We start from the raw sequence: 22,835 nt of genomic DNA on the forward strand, positions 1-22,835 counted from the left end.
ACAGGGCTTTGGGGGGCAGTGGCTGCATGCAGTAGCCAGGCCAGGCCTGCAGGCCTCACCCCAGGCTTCAGTGCGGCCTGTAAACCTCGCCTCAGGCCCCAGCCCGGCCTGTAGGCCTCGCCTCAGGCTTTAGTGCGGCCTATAGGCCTCACCCCAGCCCGGCTCCATCCCCTCAGTGCTGCGCCGCGTTCTGCGCATGCGCGACGCATCCAGCCGCCGCAGGGCGGGCGGCACGGAGACGCACGCGCAGTAGCGGCGTGGGCGCCGCCATGCTGAAGCACCGGCGTACGGCGCTGGAGCGCGTCGAGAAGTTCGTGTCCGCCACCTACTTCACCGACTGCAACCTGCGGGGCAGGTGGGCCGCGGGAGGGCCCGTCCTCCGGGTGCTGCCGGCTCGGGAGAGGCCTCGCCTCGGTGTGTCTTCCGAGGGAAGCGCCGAGGTGGTTCAGTGTGTAGAGGCCCGGCCTCGGGTGGGCGGCTGTTATTCCTTCGGTGTCATGAGGAGTTGGTTGTGGGGTGGCGGCCCTTGCCTGAGCTCACCACATCCCGGCCACGTTTGCCCACAGGCTCTATGGGGACAGCTGCACTCCCACCTCGCTCTCCTGCTTCCAGACCCCACGGCGGATCCCCTACAGCGAGGCCGTCGTGCAGGAGTTCAGGCCGGCAAGAGTGGGGGACGCCTTTGGGCCCACGTGAGTACGGGCTGTCAGCACCTGCAGAGCTGGCGGGCTGTGCCGTGACACCGTGTGCCCCTCCCTGCTGTGTGCTTTGGTGAAGGTGCCCGCCTGCTGCCATCAGGGCTGAGACTCGTGGTAAGGGCTGTGCATCCAGGAAAGGGCTTCTGGAGACCAAGTCCAACCCTCTGCTAAAGCAGGTTCTCTACAGCAGGCCGGCATTCAAGTGGGTCTTGAATATCCCCATAGGAGATTCCACCTCCTCTCCGGGCAGCCCGTTCCAGTGCTCTGTCACCCTTACCGTAAAGAAGTTCTTGTTGTTTGTATGGAACTTCCCGTGTTCCAGTTTTTGCCTGTTGACCCCTGTTTGATTGCTGCACGCCACTGAAAAGAACCTTGCTCCGTCCACTTGACTCCCATACATTAGATATTTTTAACAGTTATGAGATCATCACTCAGCCTTCTCCAGACTGAACAGTCCCAGCTCTCTCAGCCTTTCCTTGTACAGGCAGCACTCTAAGCCCTGGTCATCTTTGTGGCCCGCAAAGAAGATCTCCCTGTTTCTTTCTATTTAACTGGGTAGTCCAGACTGGCTGTGTGCCCTCACCAGGGCAGAGCAAAGGGCAGGATCACCTCCCTCCACCTGCTGGGTGCTCTCTTGGTGATACAGCCCAGGATATCATCGGCCTTCTTGGCCACAAAGACACACTGCTGGCTCGTGATCCAGCCTGTTGTCCACCAGAACCCATAAGTCCTTTTCCTCACGGCTCCTTTCCATCAGATCAGTCCCTAACTTATATAGGTGCATGCAGCTGTTCCTACTGAGGTGCAGGACCATACACTTGCTCTTGCTGAGGCTCATCACATTCCTCTCTGCCCAACTCAGCAGTCTGTCCAGGTCTTGCTGAATGGCAGCACGGCGTTCTGGTGTGTCAGCCACTCCTCCCAGCTCTGTATCACCATCATTTCATATCAAAGCACGTCCTCTCGGGTTTCATTACCTTATGGATTGCTCAGAGATCTTCACCCCACTTGGCTGGGTTTTTGGCTGGCTGCTACACCTCTAACCCACAGCAGTGCCATGAGCCAGAAGTTTAGTGTGATTAAAGGGCAGACAGCTTGCTGGAATGGGAGGCCCAGTGCATTTAAATGAGACAGGACTGTTCTGTGCACGTGTTGTGTCCTTCTTGAACTGATGCTGGGTCACTGACAGCCACGCAGGGAGCTGGTTAAAGCATGTCTGTGCAGACAGATGGCTTTGTTGCACTGAGCACACTGCGCTTGCGTGGCGTCCCTGCTGCTTTTTGCCCACAGAGGTTCAGAATGCACGAGGTTTCTCTTTGGGAAGGTCTCAGCAGTGGGTGAGGTGTCTGTGTGTTCTTTTCCAGGTGGGAGACCTGCTGGTTTAGGGTGGAGCTGAGCATCCCCCCAGCATGGGCAGGACAGGAGGTGCACTTTGTCTGGGAGAGCGATGGTGAAGGCATGGTGTGGCGAGATGCCCAGCCGGTCCAGGTAAGGAGGGGTGGGTCAGGTGTATGCCAGGTATTCTGCTGTCTTCAGAGCAGTCATCTCCCTCAGCTCTCTAATGGAGCAGTAGGAATCCCCTTCTGTTAGTTTTATGTGCCTCGGAGTAATGTCTGCTTGTGTTGTTGGGGAGAAATAACCCATGGACCAAAAGGAGAGAACCAGGAATAACTAGCGGTCTAGACAATGTGGTCATGAAAGAAAACATGAAGTGTATTTATAGCTGTGGTTCAGCCTTAACAAATAAACCAAAGCTGCTTGAGAAGTCTTTAAATACGTGAAAAGCTTCAGTGCAGAGAGGGGCAGTTATGAAATCACAGAATATCCAGAATTGGAAAGGACCCATGGGGATCACTGAGTCCAACTCCTGGCTCCACACAAAGAGGCTGGCGTGTGGGGCAGGAGAAAGGGTGACACTTGTGGTTTGCTTACTTTGCTTTGTGTTAGAGAGAGGGTCTGTGGGCTGTATCCAGAGTTCAGTCCTGACAGTCAGGCCTGCTGGTAGTCTAGTAGTCCTTTGGGAAGCACTGTGCTATGACACGTGGGACCACAGCCCTCCATCCAGCAGGGCTTTGTGGCGTTCTGTCTGTCCAGCAGCTCTGTAAAGCCTGCTGTCGTGTTCTTGTGCAAATGTGGGTTAAATGTGCTGCCTTCCCCTTCAGGGTTTGACTAAGGAAGGTGAGAAGACCAGCTACGTGCTGACAAGCAGCCTGAAGGAGACAGAGCCCCACAGGTGAGTGGGCAGCTTGGCCAAACTCTGTGCTGCTGGGGAAGCTTGGTGGTGAAATAACCAAAGCTGGGGTGCGATACTCAAGCCTGCATCAGGGTTCTCAGTGTGTCTGTCAGAAGTTCAGTTGGGTTGGTCCTGCTGGGGGGTAGGAATGGGCTTTGCCAGCTGAGTAATCTGACCCCAGGGGTCACTTGTCATCTGCTTCCTGATGGTTTCCTTCTGCTCTCTGCAGTCTGACACTGTATGTGGAGCTGGCCTGCAATGGGCTCTTTGGGGCTGGCAAGGGCTCCATGATAGCCCCTCCGGACCCTGACAGAAAGTTCACCTTGAGCAAGGCTGAGTTGGTGGTCTTCAACAGAGATGTCTACGAGCTGCTGGTGGATCTGGAAATACTTCTGGACATGGCCCAGGTCTGTGTGCTCCTTCTCTTTCTTTTTCTCAGCATTTCTGCCTCCTACAACTTCTACGTTTTATCCCCTTCTGCCATGTCCCAAGACCTGTCTCCTCCCACCAGGAGGCCCCAGAGGAATATGTATTTGCTCCTGCTGCTTTGGCATGACTGACATTGTCTGCAGTATGAGAAATCCAAATGAGGAGACAACACAGGTGCTTGTTGCATCTACCTGCTGATCTAAAGTGGAGTCTGTTAGGCCAGAGCCCTCTGGTGTTGAGTGTATGTGTAATTTGGCTTTAGGGAAACACACACAAAGGCAAGGTTTTATCTTTGAAGCAGGGACGTGGTGTCTGCCTGAAACCACTGGCAAGAGTCAGGTGTTGGAAGGAGGTAGCAGGTTCTGCCTGAGACAGATGTATCCATACTGGCCAGAGTGCTCAGAGACAAGCTGTCCTCCCTCTCACCCCTTAGCTCCTCGGGGAGGAAAACCAGAGGAGCTTCCAGGCCCTGTATGCTGCCAACCAGATTGTCAACGTGTGTGATGTGAAGGACCCATCCACCTTCCCTGCTGCCCGTGAGCTGGCTGCAGCGATCTTCAGCCAGAGGAACGGCGAGAGCCAGCACACCATCCACGCCATGGGGCACTGCCACATTGACTCCGGTGAGAGCAGTACAGCTTTCCCTGTCTACTGGCCAGGATGGCAGTGCTGGCTGCCCTTGGGCTGCAGGCGCCGAGCCCTGAGGGAAAGGAGAAGGGATTTCTGTGCTAGTGAGCGGGCGGTGAGGCAGGGGGGTGTGCGTCTGGTTAGCTGTGTGGTCTGGATCACTGATGGGGCTGCTGATAGGAGATGGATTACAGAGCACTGTTTTCTGCCTTTTGGACATCACCCCTCAATTTCCAGTCCCTGGAGAGGACTTCAGTTTCAGCAGAGAGGCAGCAGAGGCCCCAGACCGTGGTGCTGTCAGGCACGTCAGTCAAAGGATAGCATTTTGCTGTTGCATTTTCTCTGGTTGATCTTTGAAAGTGCGACCCCATTCCCAAGGGAGTCTGCCTTACCCAGGCAGCCAGGGGTGGTGCTTGTGCCAAGTAATAACCATGGTAGGGCCGTGTGTCTGTCTCTACAGCCTGGCTGTGGCCATATGAGGAGACTATCCGGAAATGTGCTCGCAGCTGGGTCACGGTTATCCGTCTGATGGAGCACAACCCAGAGCTCACCTTTGCCTGCTCCCAGGTGAGCCATCTCTCTCCTGAATTGGAGGGATGGGGTCACTGCAAACCCCAGGGGTCACTGCAGCCCTCGGCAGCCCTGAGGATTGGAAGTGGGATGGTTTGCTCCGAGCAGCACAAAGAATGGATGCCAAGCTCACTGAGAAGCTCTTCTGCTTGTGGCATGCTGCTTCTCCAGTGTGACTCCAAACGAGACGGGGGTGGCCAGGGTCCTGTGTGGTTCCAGAGAGCAGGAACATTGGTGTGGAGCAACGTGGTGGGAGCTGGGGCTGACTTCTGTGCTCTGACAGGCACAGCAATTCGAATGGGTGCGGAGCTGGTACCCTGGACTCTATGCCCAGATTCAGGACTACGTGGCAAAGGGGCAGTTCATCCCTGTTGGAGGCACCTGGGTGGAAATGGTGAGAAGCACAGCGAGCCTGGCTCACAGCACCTTTTTGTCTCTCCTCTGCAGTGCCGAGCTGTGTTCAGGTCCTCGGTGGGCAGGGTGGCAGTGGGAGGGGGCTGGAAGCTTCTCCTATGCCTGGCTTGGCACACGTGTTGCAAGAGAGGATGCTGACTTCTTGTGCTCTGCTTCCAGGATGGAAACCTGCCCAGTGGAGAGTCCATGGTGCGGCAGTTCCTTCAGGGCCAGCGGTTCTTCCAGCAGCAGTTTGGCCAGATCTGCTCAGAGGTACTTGCTCTTTTGCAGCATGCTTTCCTTGCACATGGTCTCCTTCCACCTCTTGCTGTCCTTCAAGATTTCTCTCCGATTTGCCTTCCAGATATAATTTTCAGGTGCCTCACATAGGCCTGATATTTGGAAGTAAAGATGTGATGAGTGAATATCCAGTCACCCATGTATCCTGCCAGTTAGCACAGGACTAGGCCTTGATTTTATTATCTGCTGGTGTCTGGCAGGTGTCTGCAGTTGCTCCTTATCTAGCACATCTTGTCTGCCCTCTGCATTAAGGCTTTAGAGCCAGGATACCCTGGACAAACTCAGGCTAGTTTGACTCTTGTGTTTCTCTTCCTCTGCTTCCAGTTCTGGCTGCCAGACACGTTTGGGTACTCAGCCCAGCTGCCCCAGCTGATGTGTGGCTGTGGGATCAAACGGTTCCTCACGCAGAAGCTCAGCTGGAACCTGGTCAACACCTTCCCAGTGAGTCGTGCTTCCCTTTTTCCCAGGGGTGGACATAGGGTTCCTGGAGTCTGTCTGCAGGGCTGGACCCATTTGTTCCACAGCTCAAACCAGTCCTTGGCTCAGCTGAGAGAGACTTTTCTTCCAAAAACTCTAAGTTGTGACATGGAGAGAAAAGGAAGGCTTAGTGTGGATCCTCCAGGTTTTTGACATGCTTGTCCCCTCTGCACTTCCATGGAGACTTGGGTGCTGGGTTTTGTGCCTGACAAGGCTTGCAAGGCAGCACGGGCTTCTAGTGCCTGAGTTCTGTGCTGATGTGGTTGAACTGCACTCTCCACGTGCACTTTGGTCTGGGAGATGAGTTTGGGAGCCTGGAAACACTGAGCAAGGGATGAGTTGATCACTTGCCTGTGCTGGCATGAGTTTTTTGGGAACTCCTGGGAATCATGGTCTATGTTTCAACATTTGGGCGCTTTGTGGCTCTTTGAGACACTGTATTTTTCTCTGGCATGTCTGCAGCATCACACCTTTTTTTGGGAAGGCATTGATGGATCCCGAGTCCTGACCCATTTCCCCCCTGGTGACTCCTATGGGATGCATGGGCGAGTGGAGGAGGTAAGTGAGCTTGCCAAACCTGCATGTGAAGTGCAATGCCAGCCTCATGGGGCAAGGTCTGAGGTTTCTAAGAGGGGGTGCTGTCAGAAAAGGGAGTGGGATTACCAAATGAAGGCCTTCAGTTAACCTGGTAGTTAGTTGCCTGCTTCTGTGATGTGTCCATGCCTGATTCTTGGGGTTTGGGCAGGGGAAGAGGGGCAAGGCTGACTTGTGTGGAGCAAGGAGAGCTGGGGCTGGGTACCAACAGACTGCAGCTGTCCCAAATTTTTTCTAGATGCTGAAAACAGTGAAGAACAACAGGGACAAAGGACGTGTGAACCACAGCGCTGTCCTTTTTGGCTTTGGAGATGGAGGAGGTGGCCCCACGCAAAACATGCTGGACAGGATGAAGAGGATGAGTGATACAGATGGGCTGCCAAGGTGAAAGATCCTTTCCTGCCTCCTTGCACAGACACAGAGCACTTGTCCCAGCCTCTATGGGCTCCCATTGCTTCTACTGAAGCAGCTGTGTACACAACATACAGATTAGACAAAGGGCTGCTGGGCTTGACATGGGGAAAAATGATTAGGCAGCAGTTCAAGGTATCAAATAACTGGTGCTCCTCAGCTAGCTTGCACCGTGGCACTCTGCCTCCTGCCTGCAGTTTGTAGTATGGGAGGATTTTGGAGCTGGCTGTTTCCATTCTCCAATTAGTGCTCTCCTTTCTCCAAGTGTAAGTGGTCTGCACCTCTGGGCAGCCAAGAGTCCCCCTGCACATCTCTTTCAGTTGTGTGTTGGGGTTTTTGAAGCCTCATTTCTGGAACTGACGCCTTTCTGGTGGGAGCACCCCACTAGCTGTGTCGTGCACTTCTCTCCTGGCTCATTGCTGTTTGTACCTCTCTCCCACAGGGTTCAGATCTCCACTCCTGACCGTTTTTTTTCTGTCCTGGAGAAAGAGGCATCACAGCTGTGCACCTGGGTGGGAGAACTCTTCCTCGAGCTGCACAACGGCACATACACCACCCAGGCCCAGGTGACTGCATGTGTGGGATGGGACAGTGGGATCCCTCACCCTCAGGGAAAGTGGCTGTTTTCAGCTCTCTTTGCTACTGCTCAGGTGGCGCCCTTTGTGCCTCAGCTCTGGGAGCCAGCACTCCAAAAGGCAGATCTGCTGTTAGTCTTTAGTTAGACTTGCTTCCAGGGTGAGAAGGGAGCCAAGACACAGCAGACCCTCTTTGGTCAATAACTGCCATGTCCTGCACTTTAGCGGGGCCCTGATCATTGCAGAGGAGGGATGAAGAATTGGAAGAGGAGAAAAGTGAGTGGAGTCTGGCCTGGGGGTTAAGCAGAGGCCTGTGCTGGAGGTTATAGAGCTGAAAGCCAGGTTGATCTGTGGCCAAAAAAGAAAGCTAGTAATGGCAGCTCATGACACCTACAAGTAACCAACCTTCCTGCACTGGATCTGTGCTTTTGCTGGTGTAAGAGATTCATTCCTGGCTACAGCTTTTCTAAGAATCTTCCTTCTCTTCCTGATTGGCACCAGATAAAGAAGGGGAATCGGGAGTGTGAGCGAATACTGCATGATGTGGAGGTGCTGAGCACCTTGGCTGTGGCACAGAGTGGCACGTTCCAGTATCCTGCTAGCCAGCTGCAGCAGCTCTGGAGGTAAGGAAGTGCATGAGCATGACTGCTGTGCAAACAATAATTCTTCCATAAACTGATGAGAACTTAATGGGAAAGAGTTTCAGTGCCTTGCTTCTCTCGTTGGAATCTTTAAACCTTCACTCTAAATCCTTTGGAAGCTCCAAACTTTTACTGCTGTGCTGCCTGGAAATTTCATCTCCGGCCTACACTTATCTTTGGCCAGTTTTGACTGGTCTGAACTTGTACAATAACATATCTGGTAGTCCCAAGAGATTAAAAGAGTCAGCTCTCAATCCCCATGGTTGTGGTAGGCAAAGATGACCCCTTATCCTAATGTAAGGGGATTTAAAGTGTGCTATGCAAAAAAACTCCCCATTGTTTTCTAATGGGGAGCAGTTACTAAGTCTGTCTATCTTGCAAACAGGGCTTGGGAAGCTAGAACAAACCTAATGCTCTCCCCTGCTTCCTGGTGTGGTTTCTCTTCTGTTCCAGGTTATTGCTGCTCAACCAGTTTCATGACGTGTTACCAGGCAGCTGTATCCAGCTCGTGGTCAGGGATGCCCTAAAATACTATGCAGGTGAGCAGGGAGTTGGGCCAGGAGGGCACTTACTTACTATTGGAGCACCTTGAGTCCTGCCTGTTGCAGAGCTTTCAATTTCAGACTGCCTGGCAATGTGGGACAAGACCTGTGCAGCACAGTGTGTCAGGCATGTGTCAGTAATTGGGCAAATTCAACCAGGAATGAGCAAAACGTGCTGAGTTACTGACTTCTCTGCACTAGCAAAGGTGGGAGCTGAGGACTGCTCCTGTCTGCCCACAGGCAGTTGCAATTGCTTATTTTATTACAGCTCAATTTTCCAATTGAACTGACGTGGCTCACTGTAATCTCGTAATAAAGTCAATAAGAACAATCATAAGCTTTGCTTATGATAATGGTAATTAATACTAACAATAATGAGTAATTGTAGCTTGGAAGTAGTTAGAGAGTAGGTGCTTTTCACAAAAGAAGTTCTCTGATGTGAGAAACTGCCTGCCTGGGTCCAATTGGGGCTGCTTTTTGCTCAGAGATCCGCAGGGCTGGCAGTCGCCTGCAGGAGGAGGCCGTGCAGTCCTTATGTGGAGAACTGCTGCAGCTCAGGTCTGGGGGTGCTGAGAGCACTCTTGTGCTGAACACTTTGCCCTGGGAACGGACAGAGGTGATCTCCAGGACTGAGCCAGCTGGAACAGAGGCTTTAGGTATGTGTAACTCAGAAGCAGAGCGTGCATCATGGTTCCTTACAGTGGCAGGGACAGCCTGCAAAGAATTACTCTGCCTCTCCCTGTCCTGGAAAGGGTTTACTGATTTGTCAGAATGCTTCTTGGGGCTGATCCCACTTCAGATTGCCCCCAAATGATGAATAAAGAGGAGGGGGTGAACATGAGAGCACCAGGACAACACGGTGTAACTTAAGGATGGGTCTGAGGAAGGTGCTGAAACAAAACCTCTTTCCTTTCCAGCCCTGGTGACAGCTCCCAGCATGGGCTATGCTGTAGTGAGGGAATCGCTGCTGCCCCCTCAGCCTGTGGCAGTGATCAAGCAGGTAAGCATCACTGCCTTTGCCCTCAGATTGAGGTATCTGCTTCAAAGGCTGACTGGGGAGAAACGTAGGAGATCCAGTTCTACAGCTGTGAACTTCACACTCCCTCACCTCCCGAAGGCATGAGTCTGTGCAATCTGTTTGTTCTTTTCTCCCAGGAGGATGGCTCCATTACCATGAAGAATGGGCTGATTGCAGTCTGCCTGGATGCCATGGGGCGCCTGACCTCTCTTCAGCTGGTGCACTCTGAGAGGTGAGTCTCTCACCTGCTTCCTGCATCTGGGATCCTATAACCTCTCTCAGGCCTTCTCCTCACTGTGAGCCCTTCACCACTGCCTCTTCTTAAGCTGCTTTTCTCTGTTCTGCCTTGTTGCAGAGAGTCAGTCGCCGATGGCTGCCGTGCCAACCAGTTTGCACTCTTTGATGATGTTCCCCTGTACTGGGACGCCTGGGACGTGATGGATTATCACTTGGAGACCAGGTAGAGCAGCACTGCCTGCAGCACTTCAGTTTTGACTTTGCTTGGAAGTTCTCACCTCCCTGTCAGTTTTAGCTGTAACCAAATCTCAGCACCTCTCCCATCTTGGGGCGTTCACTCTGTAGAAGCGAGCATCTGCTGTGTGAGGCTGCACTGGGACTTGGGAACCTGGATCTGCTGGGCTGGGACTAGCTCTGCCTTTACCCCTGTCTCCAGGAAGCCAGTGACAACGCTGCTGAAGCCTCTGGAAATCACCCTGGCAGGGGGCCTACGGGGAAGCGCCAGCTTCTCTCTGCGGGTGGGGGAAAGCAGCACCCTAACCCAGGAGATCATCCTGGATGCCATGTGCCCATACATCTGCTTCAAGACCCAGGTGAGACTAGTGGCTGCTGTGTTCCCTGGCGAGCTGAACCCTAGCTCTGAGTTTTATTCTCCATCTTCTGCTCTCGGGGTCCCCACTGCCTGTTGTCCTCTGCAAAAGGTGAAGGTAGTCCCAGAATGAGGTCTCTTGAGGGAGAAGGTGGATGAAATCAGTCAGTTCTGCTGCTCGCAGTCTTTAGTGGCTGTTGTATTGTACCTGGTCCAGCCTGGTCAGGGAAGGATGAGTGCAATTTCTGCCCGTCAGCCCATGGCAATGCCTTTCTGCTATTGCATTTAGGTTGACTGGAAGGAATCTCACAAGTTCCTGAAGGTGGAGTTCCCCGTGCAGGTCCGTAGCACAAATGCTACCTATGAAATCCAATTTGGGCACCTGCAGCGGCCGACCCACTGGAACACATCCTGGGACTGGGCCCGATTTGAGGTGAGAGGAGCTCTGGTCCCATGATGGGCTGACTGCTTTCCTGCAGGCTTTGTGTGATGAATATGTCCTTTGGTGTCTCCTGCAGGTGTGGGCTCACAAGTGGATGGATCTCTCTGAGCACGGCTTCGGGGTGGCAGTGCTGAATGACTGTAAATATGGGGCATCAGCACACAGGAACGTCCTCAGCCTCTCATTGTGAGTGGGGTTGTGGTGAGGGTGGAGCTGCAGCAGTCATTGGAGGTGCTTTCTGAGGTGTCTGTTTCAAGTCAGGGCAGCGTCTGGTCCTGAATGATCATAGTTAATAAGGAAATAGTCTGTGATTAGCCTAAGTGGGTGGCTGTCTTCTAAAACTTGTTAGCTGATGTAATTAAAATTGACTAAGATAATGTAATTCCGATGGCATACGCTCATAAATAATGCCATTGAGCTCAGAGCCACATTTGCACCAAGTAATTTTTCTGTTGCTGGCCAAAACACACCCCAGGAAGGGAGACTTAAGGAAGGGAATGGAATGTCACTGTTACATATGCATGCGAAGCTAAGAGAAAATGGATATTTTGAATCTTACCAGCTGAAAGTTTCATAGGAAACCACCCTTCAGAGATTGATTTTAGCTTCTGGGACCGTGTCTGGAGTCCCAGAATCCGCCTCAGGACCCAGACCCAAAGTAGCTGGGGGAGGCAGTTGCCCTGCCAGTGCTCTGGTTGGGTGGCAGAAGGTCCTGTGGAGTGTCCCATCTCTTTCCTTAGGCTGAGAGCACCAAAGTCTCCTGATGCCACTGCAGATATTGCCCACCACCAGTTCACCTATGCTGTGATGCCTCATCAAGGTGAGTAATGAGCAGAGTTGGACACTGTGAGGGCACCCAGAGTAGAGGATGCTCCAGCGAGCCTCGGGTAGGCACAGGGTGCCTCCATCTCTGGCTGTCAGTGTATAAAGACTGATTGGAGGTTCGTGTTTTGCAGGCTCCTTCCAGGATGCTGGTGTGATCCAGTGTGCCTACAACTTGAATTTCCCCCTCCATGCAGTCCCAGCCAGCTATGCACCGTGTCCAGCCTGGAGTGCTTTTTCTCTGAGCTCACCTGCAGTTGTTTTGGAGACTGTCAAGCAGGCAAGTCCCCCAGGAAGAAGCAGGGAGGTAGAGGGGGCAGTTTTGAAGGTGCTTGTTCAGTGTGGTCTGCTTTCTCCCCAGCACTGGGTGACAGGCAGGATGGGCTGAGTGGCTATGGAGTTCTGTTCTGCATGGCAGAGCAGCTCAGTTGAGCTCATTTTGGTCTGGTTGAGGTATGAAGATGTAGGTTAGGATGTTCCCATCTCCTCTGTGTGAACTCAGGTTTCTGTGTTGTGTCTGCAAAGGCTGAGGACAGACCTGAAGCTGTGGTGGTCCGGCTGTACGAGGCACACGGCAGCACAGTTGTCACTTGGCTCCAGACCTCCCTCCCCATTAAAGAGGCAATGCTGTAAGTGTGCACAGGTTGGCTGGGCAGTAGCTCAGGTCAGTCACTTCAGCTTCACCAGCTGTTTTCTCCCCCCAGATGTGACCTCCTGGAGAGGCCAGCAGCCAAGGGCCACCTGCCACTGGAGCAGCAGGGTATGAAGCTTTCCTTCACACCATTCCAAGTGCTCTCCATCCTCTTGGTTTTGAAGCAGTGATGCTGACCTGGACCAACACTGGGAGCTCAAATCACAGCCCGAATCTCCCCCACGGCACATCCAGGTAACCTGGAAGTGCATTGTCATCTCTTGGAACTGAGCCTGGCCACCAGTGCCCTCTTGCTGGGCCAGAGAGGAAGAAGGACCAAGCATTTCTGCTGACCAGATTCCAGTGAGAATATTTCCCAAGAAGTGTGCAATATTGAGCAGCTCCAGGGAAGAGCAAAATCTACCCTAGACCCCCAACCAGCCATCAGAGAGCAGTGTGCAGTCAGCCCCCTCTCTTCCCTTCCTTCTCCTGTCTCCTGCACTGCTCTGGCAGAAGTGGGCACAAATAAGACAAAATTACATGAGAACACTCTGTTGTAGCTGCTGCTGCTCTCAGTGTCCTTCCTCCTCAGTGGGATATTTCTTACCCCTGAAACTAAGGGGGCAGTGCTTACCTTTACTTTTGGAGGTGGGGTTTTCTCCAGCCCACCTGGGAAAGAGGCTGGGCATGGTGGGGTTAGCCTTAGCACAAGAAGGCAGGCACACCAATTTTTACACAAAATACTTTTATTAATCATCTAAAACCAGCTTTCTCCGTGATCCAGGCAGCAATTAAAAAAAGGAAGAAGGAATATGATTTAAGGTATAGGAAGGGGTCAGAATCTGACACGATGCACAATCAGTGGTCCCTCTGAGGAACTGATTCTAAAACCACTCAGAAGGGACAAGCAAGGTTGTAAAAAAATATATAAGAACAGGAAGGAGGAGGAGCACCAGCCTGCCCCCATCCCTGAGGCTGCAAGAGCAGTAGTGCTGCACAGAGTGAGTGCTACAAGCAGGCATGCCTGAAAGCAACACCAGGCAGCCCAGGCCAGTGTGTCTCCACAGCAGAAGCAGTCACACGTTTCCAAAGGCTGAGGTGTGTGAAGGCAGTGTGCTCTACTCACACTACAGCAGCTGCACCTGGAAGAGAAACAAGAAGGCAGAAGGTGAGGGGGTGCCTGGCTCTGCTCTGCAGAACCCTGATTACTCTTCTGCCCTTTGTCACCTCCTTGGTCCAAAAGTCACAGGGACCACCAGCCTCACCTCTGCCCCTGCGTGCTGAAGTCCGGTTTCTTTTTGCTCTGACTGGAGGAACGTCTGGCTCAGGTAAAGTTGGAGCAGCAGCCACTTTCTTCCTCCCACGGGCACGTCCCTTCCTTGACCCATCAGGCACTGCCTTCTCTTCCTCCTCCTTCACAGCTGGCTCCGGGGGCTTCTCTGCACCCCCAGAACGCCGTTTGGAGGCACGTGTTGTGACCTGAGTGGACAGAGCCAGGGCTTAGCAGCAGAAGCATGCACATGAGAGGGGAACGTGAAGATTCATGCATCGCTTGGTGACCGTGGGAGCAGCCTGAGAGGGCAAAGGAACCAGCCTGTAGCCCCAGCAGCAGTCTCACCAGCCACAAAACTTCGTACCGTGGGGGTTGGAGCTTCAGGATCTGCCTTCAGGTGTGCGTGCTTCTTGCGGGACTTCTGACCTGTGAGAGGACATGCTCAGGTTAGGGGGGTGGGAGGGACAAGGGACACCATCCTGAGCAGTGAATGGGAACTCAGGTGTAGGAAGGATTCAAGGTGGTTCCCCTCCCCTCCCGACAGATTTGTTCCTTTCCCAAATCACAGTGAACCACCAGGCTTCTGTTCACATCCAGCCTCAGAGTTTGGCCCTCCTGCTCCGAGCCTGGCAGGCAAGGAAGGGGATGTAGCTGCCCTGGAAAATCACCCTGCAGGTGCAGAAGCTGTGCACAGGCAGGCTGGTGTGCTGCTAGGAAGCCACGGGCACAGCAAGCTCCATCCCCTAGTGCCACCCAGCTGTCAGCAAACCAGGGACTGCTGCACTCGCCTTCAAAGTAGGACTGTGCTCCTCTGGCTGTGAGCAGACTGGTTCCTCCCCGTGCTCCAGCCCTCTTGGAGCAAGAGCGGGTCTTGTGGGGAGGAGGGAGGACACTCACCTTTGGGAGCCATGGGGCCAGGCTCTCCCTGCAAGGAAGGTGACAGAGCAGTGACTGGGATAACATCATACTGCAGGGATTGCCAGCAAGCATCCCATAAAAACACCCTGTAGCAGCTTCCAGCAGGAGCAATGAGACCCTTCTGCACCCCACAGCCAAGACAGGAATAGGCAAACAGACACATCTCCCCTCAAACCCAGAGGAACCTGGTGCACTGCCTGTCTCTGAGACTCCCTGCTCCTTCTACGAGGCCCCATCACTGCACCTCACCCAGGAAGGAGGAAGAGTGCTGCCAAGCCATTTGGTAACACCCAGCCCCCTCTGCTCAGGCTGCCCTCTGTCCCTCAGCATCTGTGTCCCTGTCACTACCACCTACAGGTCCGGAGGTCACAGCAGGCTCTGGGAAAGGGAAATGCCCAGTGACACAGCTCGGTGATCTCAGGGAAGCAATGCACAAGAGAAAGGCTCCTCCCTGGGAGGAGCAACAGGGGTACCCAGCCCCAAGCAGAGACCCCAGACTCCTACCTGGAACCATATGGTCCTGTTGTTGCGGTCCCGCAGGGAGCTCATGCCAGGCACTAAGTAACACTGCAGCCAGTTCTTGAAGGCAGCATAGTTATCCGAGTCAGAAGAAGGGTCAAAGAGATTTTTATCTAGGAAGGAAGAAAGGGAAAGGAAATGGAGAGAAAGCGCTCTCCAGCCAGAGCCTTATTCCTCAGCTCCCTGCCCTGTAGCCTCACCTGCTGCCACAACCTCCATGGGCACCGTGTGGCACAGCTCCAGGAGATCCGGGTTATCTCTCTTCAGCTTCAGCTTCTTACTCAATGTCAGGGAAGAATTCTGGAGAAGAGAACCTGCCAGCTACCCCACTCGGATCTTTTCATCCCCATATCATCCAAATCCTGTATCCCCCCTCAGCCTCTTGCCAGGGCACAAGCCAATCTGCAGGCCACGCTGTAGGCTGTGCATTGTGTACTACTAGCACAGCTACAGGGACACGAAAAAGGGGCAGCATACAGGAGCACGAGCAGTTTGCTAAAAAGAAGCCTCAGGTTGTGCTTTGTTGTTTTTAAAACTTCTTGAAAACAAGCACACACTTTCCCCTGGGGCTTCAGGATTAGAGTACACGGACAGCAAGCCAGCCACAGGTTCAGCTGCAGCTTTCCCCAGAGGTTTCAAGCTTGCATTATATTTGCTTTCCTTGCCACTTCCTCTTTACCATCTTGACCTGAAGGCACATGCCTGAGGAGCTGTCACAGCTTGTTGGCATGGCCACGTGCAATTGCATGCCACACATGTGCTGTTATGGAACGGCTGTGCTCACTTGCTGCTCCACTGGAGGAGCAGACATGCTCTGACACGGGTGTTTATGGCAAGGACAACAACAAGCTTGATGAGGGAGACCCCAGCCAGCAAGTTACAAAGGGAAAATGCCTGCTGTTAGCTGGGAAACCTGAGTGTGGCTGCTGGACGATGGCAGCAGGAAGGGTTCAATGAATTACACTTCAAAACCTGTCCAGAGCAGTAAACACCTCCTGACAGCAGCAGGGACAGAGGCAAGGAGCTCTGTGAACCCTGCGAGGACCTGGTGACAGTTTGCAGCCCCATCACAGTGAGGTACTCAATGTGAACTGAAACTGTCCCAAACCCTGGGCCACCACTGCTGAGCTCAAATCCAAATCCATAATGGCACGGAAGGGCAGGGGCCCCCAAGCCCAAGCACAGCAGCCTGGAAAGCACCACGCATCCTCCACCTTTTCCTCCTCACCTGCTCCTGATGCTTCAGGGCTTCCAGCACAGTCCGGGCCTTTTCAAAAGGAGGGATCTTCGCCCTGAGAGAGTCCAGCTATTACACTCAAGCCCAACGCAGCCTGAGGTGCTCACATATTGCATTGGAAGAGGCTGGACTCTGCTATGGTGTGGCTGCGGGGACAGCAGCAAGCAGCGCCGTGCTCTCAGGGACGCGGCAGCTCACCTGTACAGGATCTCAGCACGGAGGTAATTGCCGATCCCATTGAAATACTTCTGGTTTAACAGCGCCTCGCAGATGGGCTTGTCGAAAGCTTTATCCTCCAGGTTGGTCAGCACGTTCTCCCTGTAGCACAGCACGAGGCACGCACGGCGCCGCGTCCCCCCCGCCGCCCAGCCTCTTTCCCGTCCCCATCACCGCGACAGGAGGCCGGGCACCCACCTGAAGGCCGCGTACTCCAGCAGGACGCAGGGCCCGCGGTCGGGCTGCCACTCCTCTCCCAGCCGCCAGGTGCCGAAGCGCCGGGGATCCACGAAGCAGAGGGAGCGGGGGGGGCTCTCACGGGTGAAAAAACGCAGATGCGCGTGGCGGGGCGGGCTGGAGGCCTCGCACAGCCGGAACGAACCCGACATGCCGAAGCGGAACACCAAGGCCTGCGAAGGGCCGGGGCCCAGCGGCTCCAGCGTCAGCCGCAGCTCCTTGCCGCGGGAGACGGCCGTCACCCTGTAGGCCTCGCTGCTGAACGGCACCTCCGGGCCGCGGCCCACAGCCGAGCGCTGCACGCCGCCCTCGAACACCAACCCGCCGCACGCCTCGTTGATGTAGCGGCCGGCCAGGTGCAGCTCCGGGCATTCCGGCATGGCGACGGAACCTCCGCGCCGCCGGCACACCGAGACCGCTCCGCGCCACGGCCGGCCCCGTTACCTGGCGACACGCCCCGCTCGCCTCTCATTGGCTGCGCAATTGCCTGGCCAAGCCCCGCCCGCTTCCCATCGGTGTGTTCTAACGCGTGGGACACACCCCCTCGTCTCCCATTGGCCGTTACGTCGCTTGGGAACGCCCTGCCAACCACCCATTGGCCGTCCCATCGCATGGCGATACGCCCCGCTCCTATTCCCATTGGGCCCGCCTTCGCCCCGGGGCATGCCGGGAAGGACCGCACTCGCGTCGCCATGGCAACGACCGCGCTGGGCCTGCAAGGCCCGAATGCCCCGGGGACAGGAAGAGGCTGACAGAGCTCGGGCTTCGCTCCCGCACTTTATTATGAGGACAGAACACACGCACTGTATTTGTGACACCACCGCCGGGCCGCGTCCTCACAGGAGGGTCTTCATCAGCGCCTGGGCCTGCTTCAGCTCTGCAGGGTGGAGAAGCTGTGGCATGGAGTGTTGCTCTGAGGGCTTGGAGAGCCCTGAGAGAAAGGATGGGGCTCGCTCCCTCAGCCCCAACTCCACCCATTCTCACCTGCCAGCAGCACGCGGAATTTCTCCGCCGACACAGCCATGGGCACGGCCTCAGGCTCCCCGTGCTCCCGATGCCGCACACGCAGCAGCAGCTGCACCAGAGGTTCGCCCACCTCCTGCAGCTCGCTGGAGCTCAGTGCATAGTCCACCCGCCACGACACACCATCCAGGCGGCTCACTGCAGTGCAGGGCTGTGTCAGTGCCCAACTTGGTCTCATGGCTCAGCTCAGCCAGGGCAGCACAGAGCAAATGTGTCACCCTTGGATGGGACGTCACCAAGGAAGAGACTCTCCCTCCTCCCCCCCTCTGCCTTGCCCCTAAGGGTCGCACACCAGCAGTATGAGTGGGACACTCACATCGGAGGCTGCCAGCCCTGAGGCTGTCCTGCAGAGAGCTCTGCTTCTCCTCGTAGGAGCGGCACAACCCTGTGGCGTGTTCTGCCCGAGAAGGAAGATGGGAGAAACAATGAGAGCCTACTGCTGCTAGCCCCAGCCCTGGGGCAGCCAAACCCCAGCAGGGAGGGAACAGGGCAGGGCTCAGAAAGCCAGGAGTCAGACAGTGTGGACATGAGAGGACAGCCAGCATTGTGCACTGCTCACTGTAGGACTGGGCACAACGAGGCGGCACCTGCTGCAGATGTGTGACTGCAGGGCCCCGTGCCCCCATCCCACGCCCCACCTTTGGGCAGTCCCAGCTGCTGCAGCTCGCTGGACAGGGATTCACCATCCACATTGTGCTTGGCTGCATTGGACAGGATGAAGTCGAGCACAGCAATTGCAGCCTTCACATCACCTGACTCTGCGGGGAGGAGGGGGCTCAGCTCAGCGACAGACAGACCCCTGGGGGGTGGCTGCCTCCTGCAAGGCTCCCAGCAGCAGGAGGGCAATGGGGCTCACCGAGCTTGGCGTCCGACGTCAGCTTCAAGATCTTCTCATACTGCGTGACAGAAGCACAGGTACTAATTAATTACACAGTAACACACCTCTTTCCATTGGTACTACAGCGCTGCATAGCACTGCAATACTATAACCAAAGCAGGGGTTTGGGAGCTTGCATGGTTCCCAGTGGGAACACTCACATCGATGGCCTCTCCCAGCAGCTCCCGCAGCACCTGGGCACAGATTAGCTTCAGCTTCACCGAGGACTGCAGGAAGAAGCAGGCTCAGCACCGCGCCCGGCTCTGCCGAAAGCGGAGCCCGGCGCCGGGACGGACGGGGTTTGGTAGGGAAATCACTTAACGATTCGGGCCAGCACGCTGATCTCGGCCAGCACCCAGTCGGGGCAGTCCAGGTCCCCGCAGAACCGGAACCGCTGCGGAGGAAAGGAGCGCTCAGAGCCCGGCGAAGCCCCGCGCAGCCCCCACAGCCCCCAGGGCTCCCCCACTCCGCCGCCGGGCCCGCTCCCACCATGGCGCTACCGCTCGATTCCCGCAGGCTCCGCCTCCGCGACCCGGAACCGATACCGGGACCCTGCAGGGCTCCCGGCCCCGCCCACCGAAAGCCCCGCCCACCGAAAGCCCCGCCCAGCAGAAAAAAGCCCCGCCCAGCAGAAAAAGCCCCGCCCACCGAAAGCCCCGCCGCGTTTGTGCTTTACTCTGCAGTCCTCACTCAGGTCCGCGCTGTTCCCGCGCCCGCCGGGCGGAGCCGCCTCGGGGCTTCAGCGCACCGCGGTTTCGACTCTCGGGGCTGCATTTGGTTCCTCTGTCTTTATTTCGTGCTTGTGCCCCTCCGTGCTTATCCGCCTTTATTTTCAGCTGCAGCCGATGGATGCTCGGCTCGTTCAGCTTCTCCCAACCGCAGCTCCAGCAGCTGCGTGCCAGGGCCCTCATTCGATCGCCGTGTCAGTGGGAACTGACATAGATGCACAGCGTGTGAAGAGCGAGGGCAGCAGCTCGGGTTGAGGGGGGAACGAAGCCGCTCGGAGCTGAAGGGGCACGGGCGGGAGCGGAGCTCTTGAACTTCCGGCCCTCGCAGCAGTCTGGGGGCACGGGGGTCCCAGCCGGGACCCCAGCCTGTATAGCAGATCCCTCCGCCCACCCGGCTGGTTTGCGACCCCTAGAGCCTGAGCAGGGCATGGAGACGGATCCTCTGTGCAGCCGTTGTCCCCCTAACACGTGGTGACCAGAGGCTGGGGACACCTCTATGGCCACCCAACCACTGACCCCAATAGTAGCTAGGAGAGCCACCAGGGGCACCTGAAGACCTCCTGGGGCATCCCACTGCTGGCAGTGCTCTAGCCCAATTGCAGTGTAACCCCCAACCCTGAACCCAAGTGGTGGAGGTGGTCGAGGAGCTGGGGACTCTGCTACCCCAGAGCCACAACGGCACAAAGGGACAGCACGACACAGTTTCTCTTTTCCAGGCTTTATTCACGGCTCGCCCTGCACTCATGCCGCAGCTGAGGTTCGGGTGCAGCCCTTACGTGCAATACCCACAGCCACCCCAACGGCAGCCAGCGCTACAGCCACAGCCACGCACACCAGCCCCGTCTCCACGCTGGGCACCGTCACCGCTTCACCTGCAAACCCAAACCCGGCCGTCAGAGCAGGGCACTGCAGCCGCACCACAAGGGCGCAACCACAGGGACTCACCATCACCATCCTCCTGCAGCTGTCCCACGGCTCCCGGGTCCGCCAAAAGCAGCACGGGGCCAATGACCACATCAGCTGCAACCTCTTTCCCTGGGAAGGATGGAACCATGAGCTGTGTACCCCCTTTCCTGGGTCTCCCCAGCCCTAAGGAGGGACCTTACCGGCATCACGGCGGAAGCGGCGGCCGTGCCATCGCTCCATGGGGTTGAGCCTCCGGGAGAGAGCAGGCAGCTCACAGTTGCCCGTCTCACAGCAGCTGCAGACATCCCGGCTGCCTTCCACTGGCACCCAGCTGGAGCAGGACAGCAGGACTGTTAACGGTGAGTAGGGACCCCTGGCAACTCCCCCCTCCCTTCTCTGCCCAAAGGACACCAAGAACATTGGCAAACACACACTGGGGGAGCGTGAGGTGGTGTCCCAGTATCAGGTAGCTCCTCTTCCACCACCCTCCAAACCCACAAAGAGGGTCTGTGTCCTGTATCTGAGGCTTGGGTGCCAGCCCCTGAGTTGGAGTTCATAAAACAGCCTGATTTATGCTGCAGCTACTCACGTGTTTCTGGCCTTATTGAAAGAGCAAGCCTTGTTCTGGGGGTCTGGGCCTTGGTCTGCTGGGGTCACCTTCAGGTGGCAGGTGATGTAGATCTGTGGGAAGGCAGGGGAAGGGCTGGGCACCTCTCCCTGGGGACAGCCTGGCTCAGGGCAGGTGTTGTGAATGGACACAGCATACAGCCTTACCAGGTTCCTGGTGTCCCCCGCAAACCTGAAGACATCGATCCTGAACCGCAGCACATCCTCCCGCGGCCGGGGTGTGATGAAGGCAGAGCTGGTGTCATCCACCCTCCCATCCACTAAGCACCTGAACGTGGGGCAGATGGGGGGGTGGGTCAGCATCCCGCTGAACCCCCTGAGTGTGGTGATGCAGTGACCCCCCCAGGCTCACCCGTTGAAGTCAATGATGGCGTAGTGGGGTGAGGAGTCACCGTCGGGGCTCAGGGCAGCCACGCAGCTGTCCACAAAGAGCCGCAGGGGCACGTGGCTCTCAGTGCTGACCTCAGCCTGGATGTTGAGGATGTCGCCCAGCTGGAAGCCGGTGAAGGGTCTCTCTGTGCTCCAGTCATCTGCAGGGCAGGGAGGTGACACAAGGGGGTGAGAGAGGGGACGGCAGAGGTGACAGCGAGGGAGCAGTGTGGCTGATGGCTTTGGGACAGCTGGGTGCCCCCAGTTGGGTGACTGGGAGCTGCACCACATGGCACAACCCTGCTGGTGTACAGGGTGCCATCCCACATACCGCTCATGAGGCGCAGGGAGAACACCAGCCTCTCCTCAGCTGACAGCGCAGAGTTGAAGGGGGACCAGGTGGGCCGGATGGCATTGCTGCTCACGTTCTCCCTCCTGGCAAGCGACAGTGTCAGCACTCAGCTGGGCACTGGGGAGACGTGGGGGGACAGTGAGGGTGCAGGGCCCTTACCTGGGGTAGTGGCACTCGATGGGGATGACAGCAGGGTTGGTGCGGATGATGACAGGGTTGCTGGCAGGGCTGGGGTCGTAGTTGATGAGCGTGCGGTAGATGAGGGCATCTGGCGTCACCTGGGCAGAGAAAGTGCACAAAGTTGGCAACGAGGCACTGAGACCTCCCCCCTCCCCCCATCTGCCCAGAGCTGTCTCTTTCTATTGGGAAATGCAAAAAAAAATTAAATAAATAAAAGGGTGAAACACAGGGTCTGCAGCTGTAAGCACAAAGCAGCTCTGGTTGGAAGAAAACAAACCCTCCTGTCTGGGAGGAAACCACCCGCCTGGGGCGCGAGATCTCACCTGCACGACGCTGCCACACTCGTGGAGGCCAGCGGCGAAGGTAACGGTGTTGTGTGCGGCGTTGAGCGAGGAGTGCTTGCAGGCAGCTGGGCCCAGAGTCAGGTCGGCAGCGTTGATGAGACGCCCGGTGCCGAAGAGGTCCCTGTGCACCGTCACCACCAGCTGCGCCTCTTGGCACTGCACGGCCACCGGGTGCGAGCCGGCCACGGCCCGTGAGTGCGCCTCGGTCCCCCAGGACCAGGCAGAGGGATCCCCTCGTGCTGTCCAGGAGAGGTCCCAGGGTGTGTAGGAGCCCACCCCGGCCACCAAGCAGCACAGGAGCCCCAGCACCACGCAGCCGCCTCGCATCCTGCCTACTGCCAGCTCGCCCAGCATGGGAGCTAAGGCGGCTCCGCGGTGCTTTATATCCCTCGTCCCCTGTGCTGTCTGCACGTGGGGATGGGGAGGCAGAGTCGTTTCCGGGGTGCTGTGCCCCCCATCCTAGGCTGCCCAAGGCGAGAGAAAACATCCTCGTCAGCCTCTTTGGGGGAATTGTTTAGAAAACTCAGCAGAAGCCGGAGACGGGGAGACGGGGACGGAGCGGCTTGTTTAGGTTTTTGCCTGGCGATAAGGGGCTTTTCAAGGCTCCTGGGGAGGTGATGCTGTGGGGGGGGTCAGAGGTGGGGGCTTTCCACCACCCCCAGCCCTGCCCGGAGCTATTCCAGATGCTGCTGCTGCCCTGTGGCCCCTCCATAGCATCCCAAGTAGGGACTTTACACATTCCACTTCTCACCAACGGCACGAGTGCAGCCGTGCTCAGCCAGCCCCATCACACCCTACTG

At 56.3% G+C, this 22,835-nt stretch overlaps 4 protein-coding genes across 7 annotated transcripts; 1 reads left to right on the forward strand and 3 right to left on the reverse strand.

The window, feature by feature from the left end:
• Positions 1-248: 248 nt before the first annotated feature.
• Positions 249-12,788, forward strand: MAN2C1 (mannosidase alpha class 2C member 1). Of its 2 annotated transcripts, none has more exons than XM_048956449.1 (26): positions 249-355; positions 567-692; positions 2,063-2,186; positions 2,861-2,931; positions 3,161-3,338; positions 3,794-3,983; positions 4,448-4,554; positions 4,841-4,951; positions 5,131-5,223; positions 5,575-5,691; positions 6,190-6,285; positions 6,560-6,705; positions 7,175-7,298; positions 7,809-7,930; positions 8,402-8,487; positions 8,976-9,146; positions 9,408-9,490; positions 9,646-9,740; positions 9,864-9,968; positions 10,182-10,338; positions 10,624-10,767; positions 10,853-10,962; positions 11,517-11,596; positions 11,733-11,878; positions 12,101-12,227; positions 12,303-12,788. In XM_048956449.1, exons 1-26 carry the CDS (start codon positions 270-272, stop codon positions 12,362-12,364), a joined length of 3,057 nt encoding a protein of 1,018 aa, XP_048812406.1. In that variant the 5' UTR covers positions 249-269; the 3' UTR covers positions 12,365-12,788. The 2 variants fall into 2 exon arrangements, with proteins under 2 accessions (XP_048812406.1, XP_048812405.1); XM_048956448.1 differs by having other exon boundaries at positions 12,124-12,227.
• A 124-nt stretch (positions 12,789-12,912) lies between these two features.
• Positions 12,913-17,123, reverse strand: NEIL1 (nei like DNA glycosylase 1). The gene is made up of 9 exons (XM_048956450.1): positions 16,591-17,123; positions 16,375-16,494; positions 16,168-16,231; positions 15,140-15,239; positions 14,925-15,052; positions 14,400-14,427; positions 13,867-13,928; positions 13,495-13,708; positions 12,913-13,371 (listed from the first exon to the last, which is right to left on the reverse strand). The coding sequence occupies exons 1-9, from the start codon at positions 17,007-17,009 to the stop codon at positions 13,352-13,354; spliced, it is 1,155 nt and encodes a 384-aa protein (XP_048812407.1). The 5' UTR covers positions 17,010-17,123; the 3' UTR covers positions 12,913-13,351.
• Positions 17,124-17,244: 121 nt separating this feature from the next.
• On the reverse strand, positions 17,245-19,124 carry COMMD4 (COMM domain containing 4). 2 transcript variants are annotated; one of them, XM_048956451.1, is made up of 8 exons: positions 19,019-19,124; positions 18,852-18,923; positions 18,691-18,756; positions 18,509-18,548; positions 18,291-18,410; positions 17,969-18,049; positions 17,614-17,790; positions 17,245-17,522 (listed from the first exon to the last, which is right to left on the reverse strand). In XM_048956451.1, exons 1-8 carry the CDS (start codon positions 19,019-19,021, stop codon positions 17,260-17,262), a joined length of 822 nt encoding a protein of 273 aa, XP_048812408.1. In that variant the 5' UTR covers positions 19,022-19,124; the 3' UTR covers positions 17,245-17,259. The 2 variants fall into 2 exon arrangements, with proteins under 2 accessions (XP_048812408.1, XP_048812409.1); XM_048956452.1 differs by having other exon boundaries at positions 17,377-17,506.
• A 669-nt stretch (positions 19,125-19,793) lies between these two features.
• LOC125698240 (zona pellucida sperm-binding protein 3) lies at positions 19,794-22,553 on the reverse strand. 2 transcript variants are annotated; one of them, XM_048956306.1, is made up of 9 exons: positions 22,015-22,553; positions 21,671-21,789; positions 21,491-21,594; positions 21,143-21,320; positions 20,938-21,058; positions 20,753-20,844; positions 20,364-20,494; positions 20,209-20,292; positions 19,794-20,129 (listed from the first exon to the last, which is right to left on the reverse strand). In XM_048956306.1, the coding sequence occupies exons 1-9, from the start codon at positions 22,387-22,389 to the stop codon at positions 19,999-20,001; spliced, it is 1,335 nt and encodes a 444-aa protein (XP_048812263.1). In that variant the 5' UTR covers positions 22,390-22,553; the 3' UTR covers positions 19,794-19,998. The 2 variants fall into 2 exon arrangements, with proteins under 2 accessions (XP_048812263.1, XP_048812262.1); XM_048956305.1 differs by having other exon boundaries at positions 19,796-20,129; positions 20,203-20,292; positions 22,015-22,552.
• Positions 22,554-22,835: the final 282 nt, after the last annotated feature.

This window comes from Lagopus muta, chromosome 10 (genome assembly GCF_023343835.1).
Source record: "Lagopus muta isolate bLagMut1 chromosome 10, bLagMut1 primary, whole genome shotgun sequence".
Taxonomy (NCBI): Eukaryota; Metazoa; Chordata; class Aves; order Galliformes; family Phasianidae; genus Lagopus; species Lagopus muta.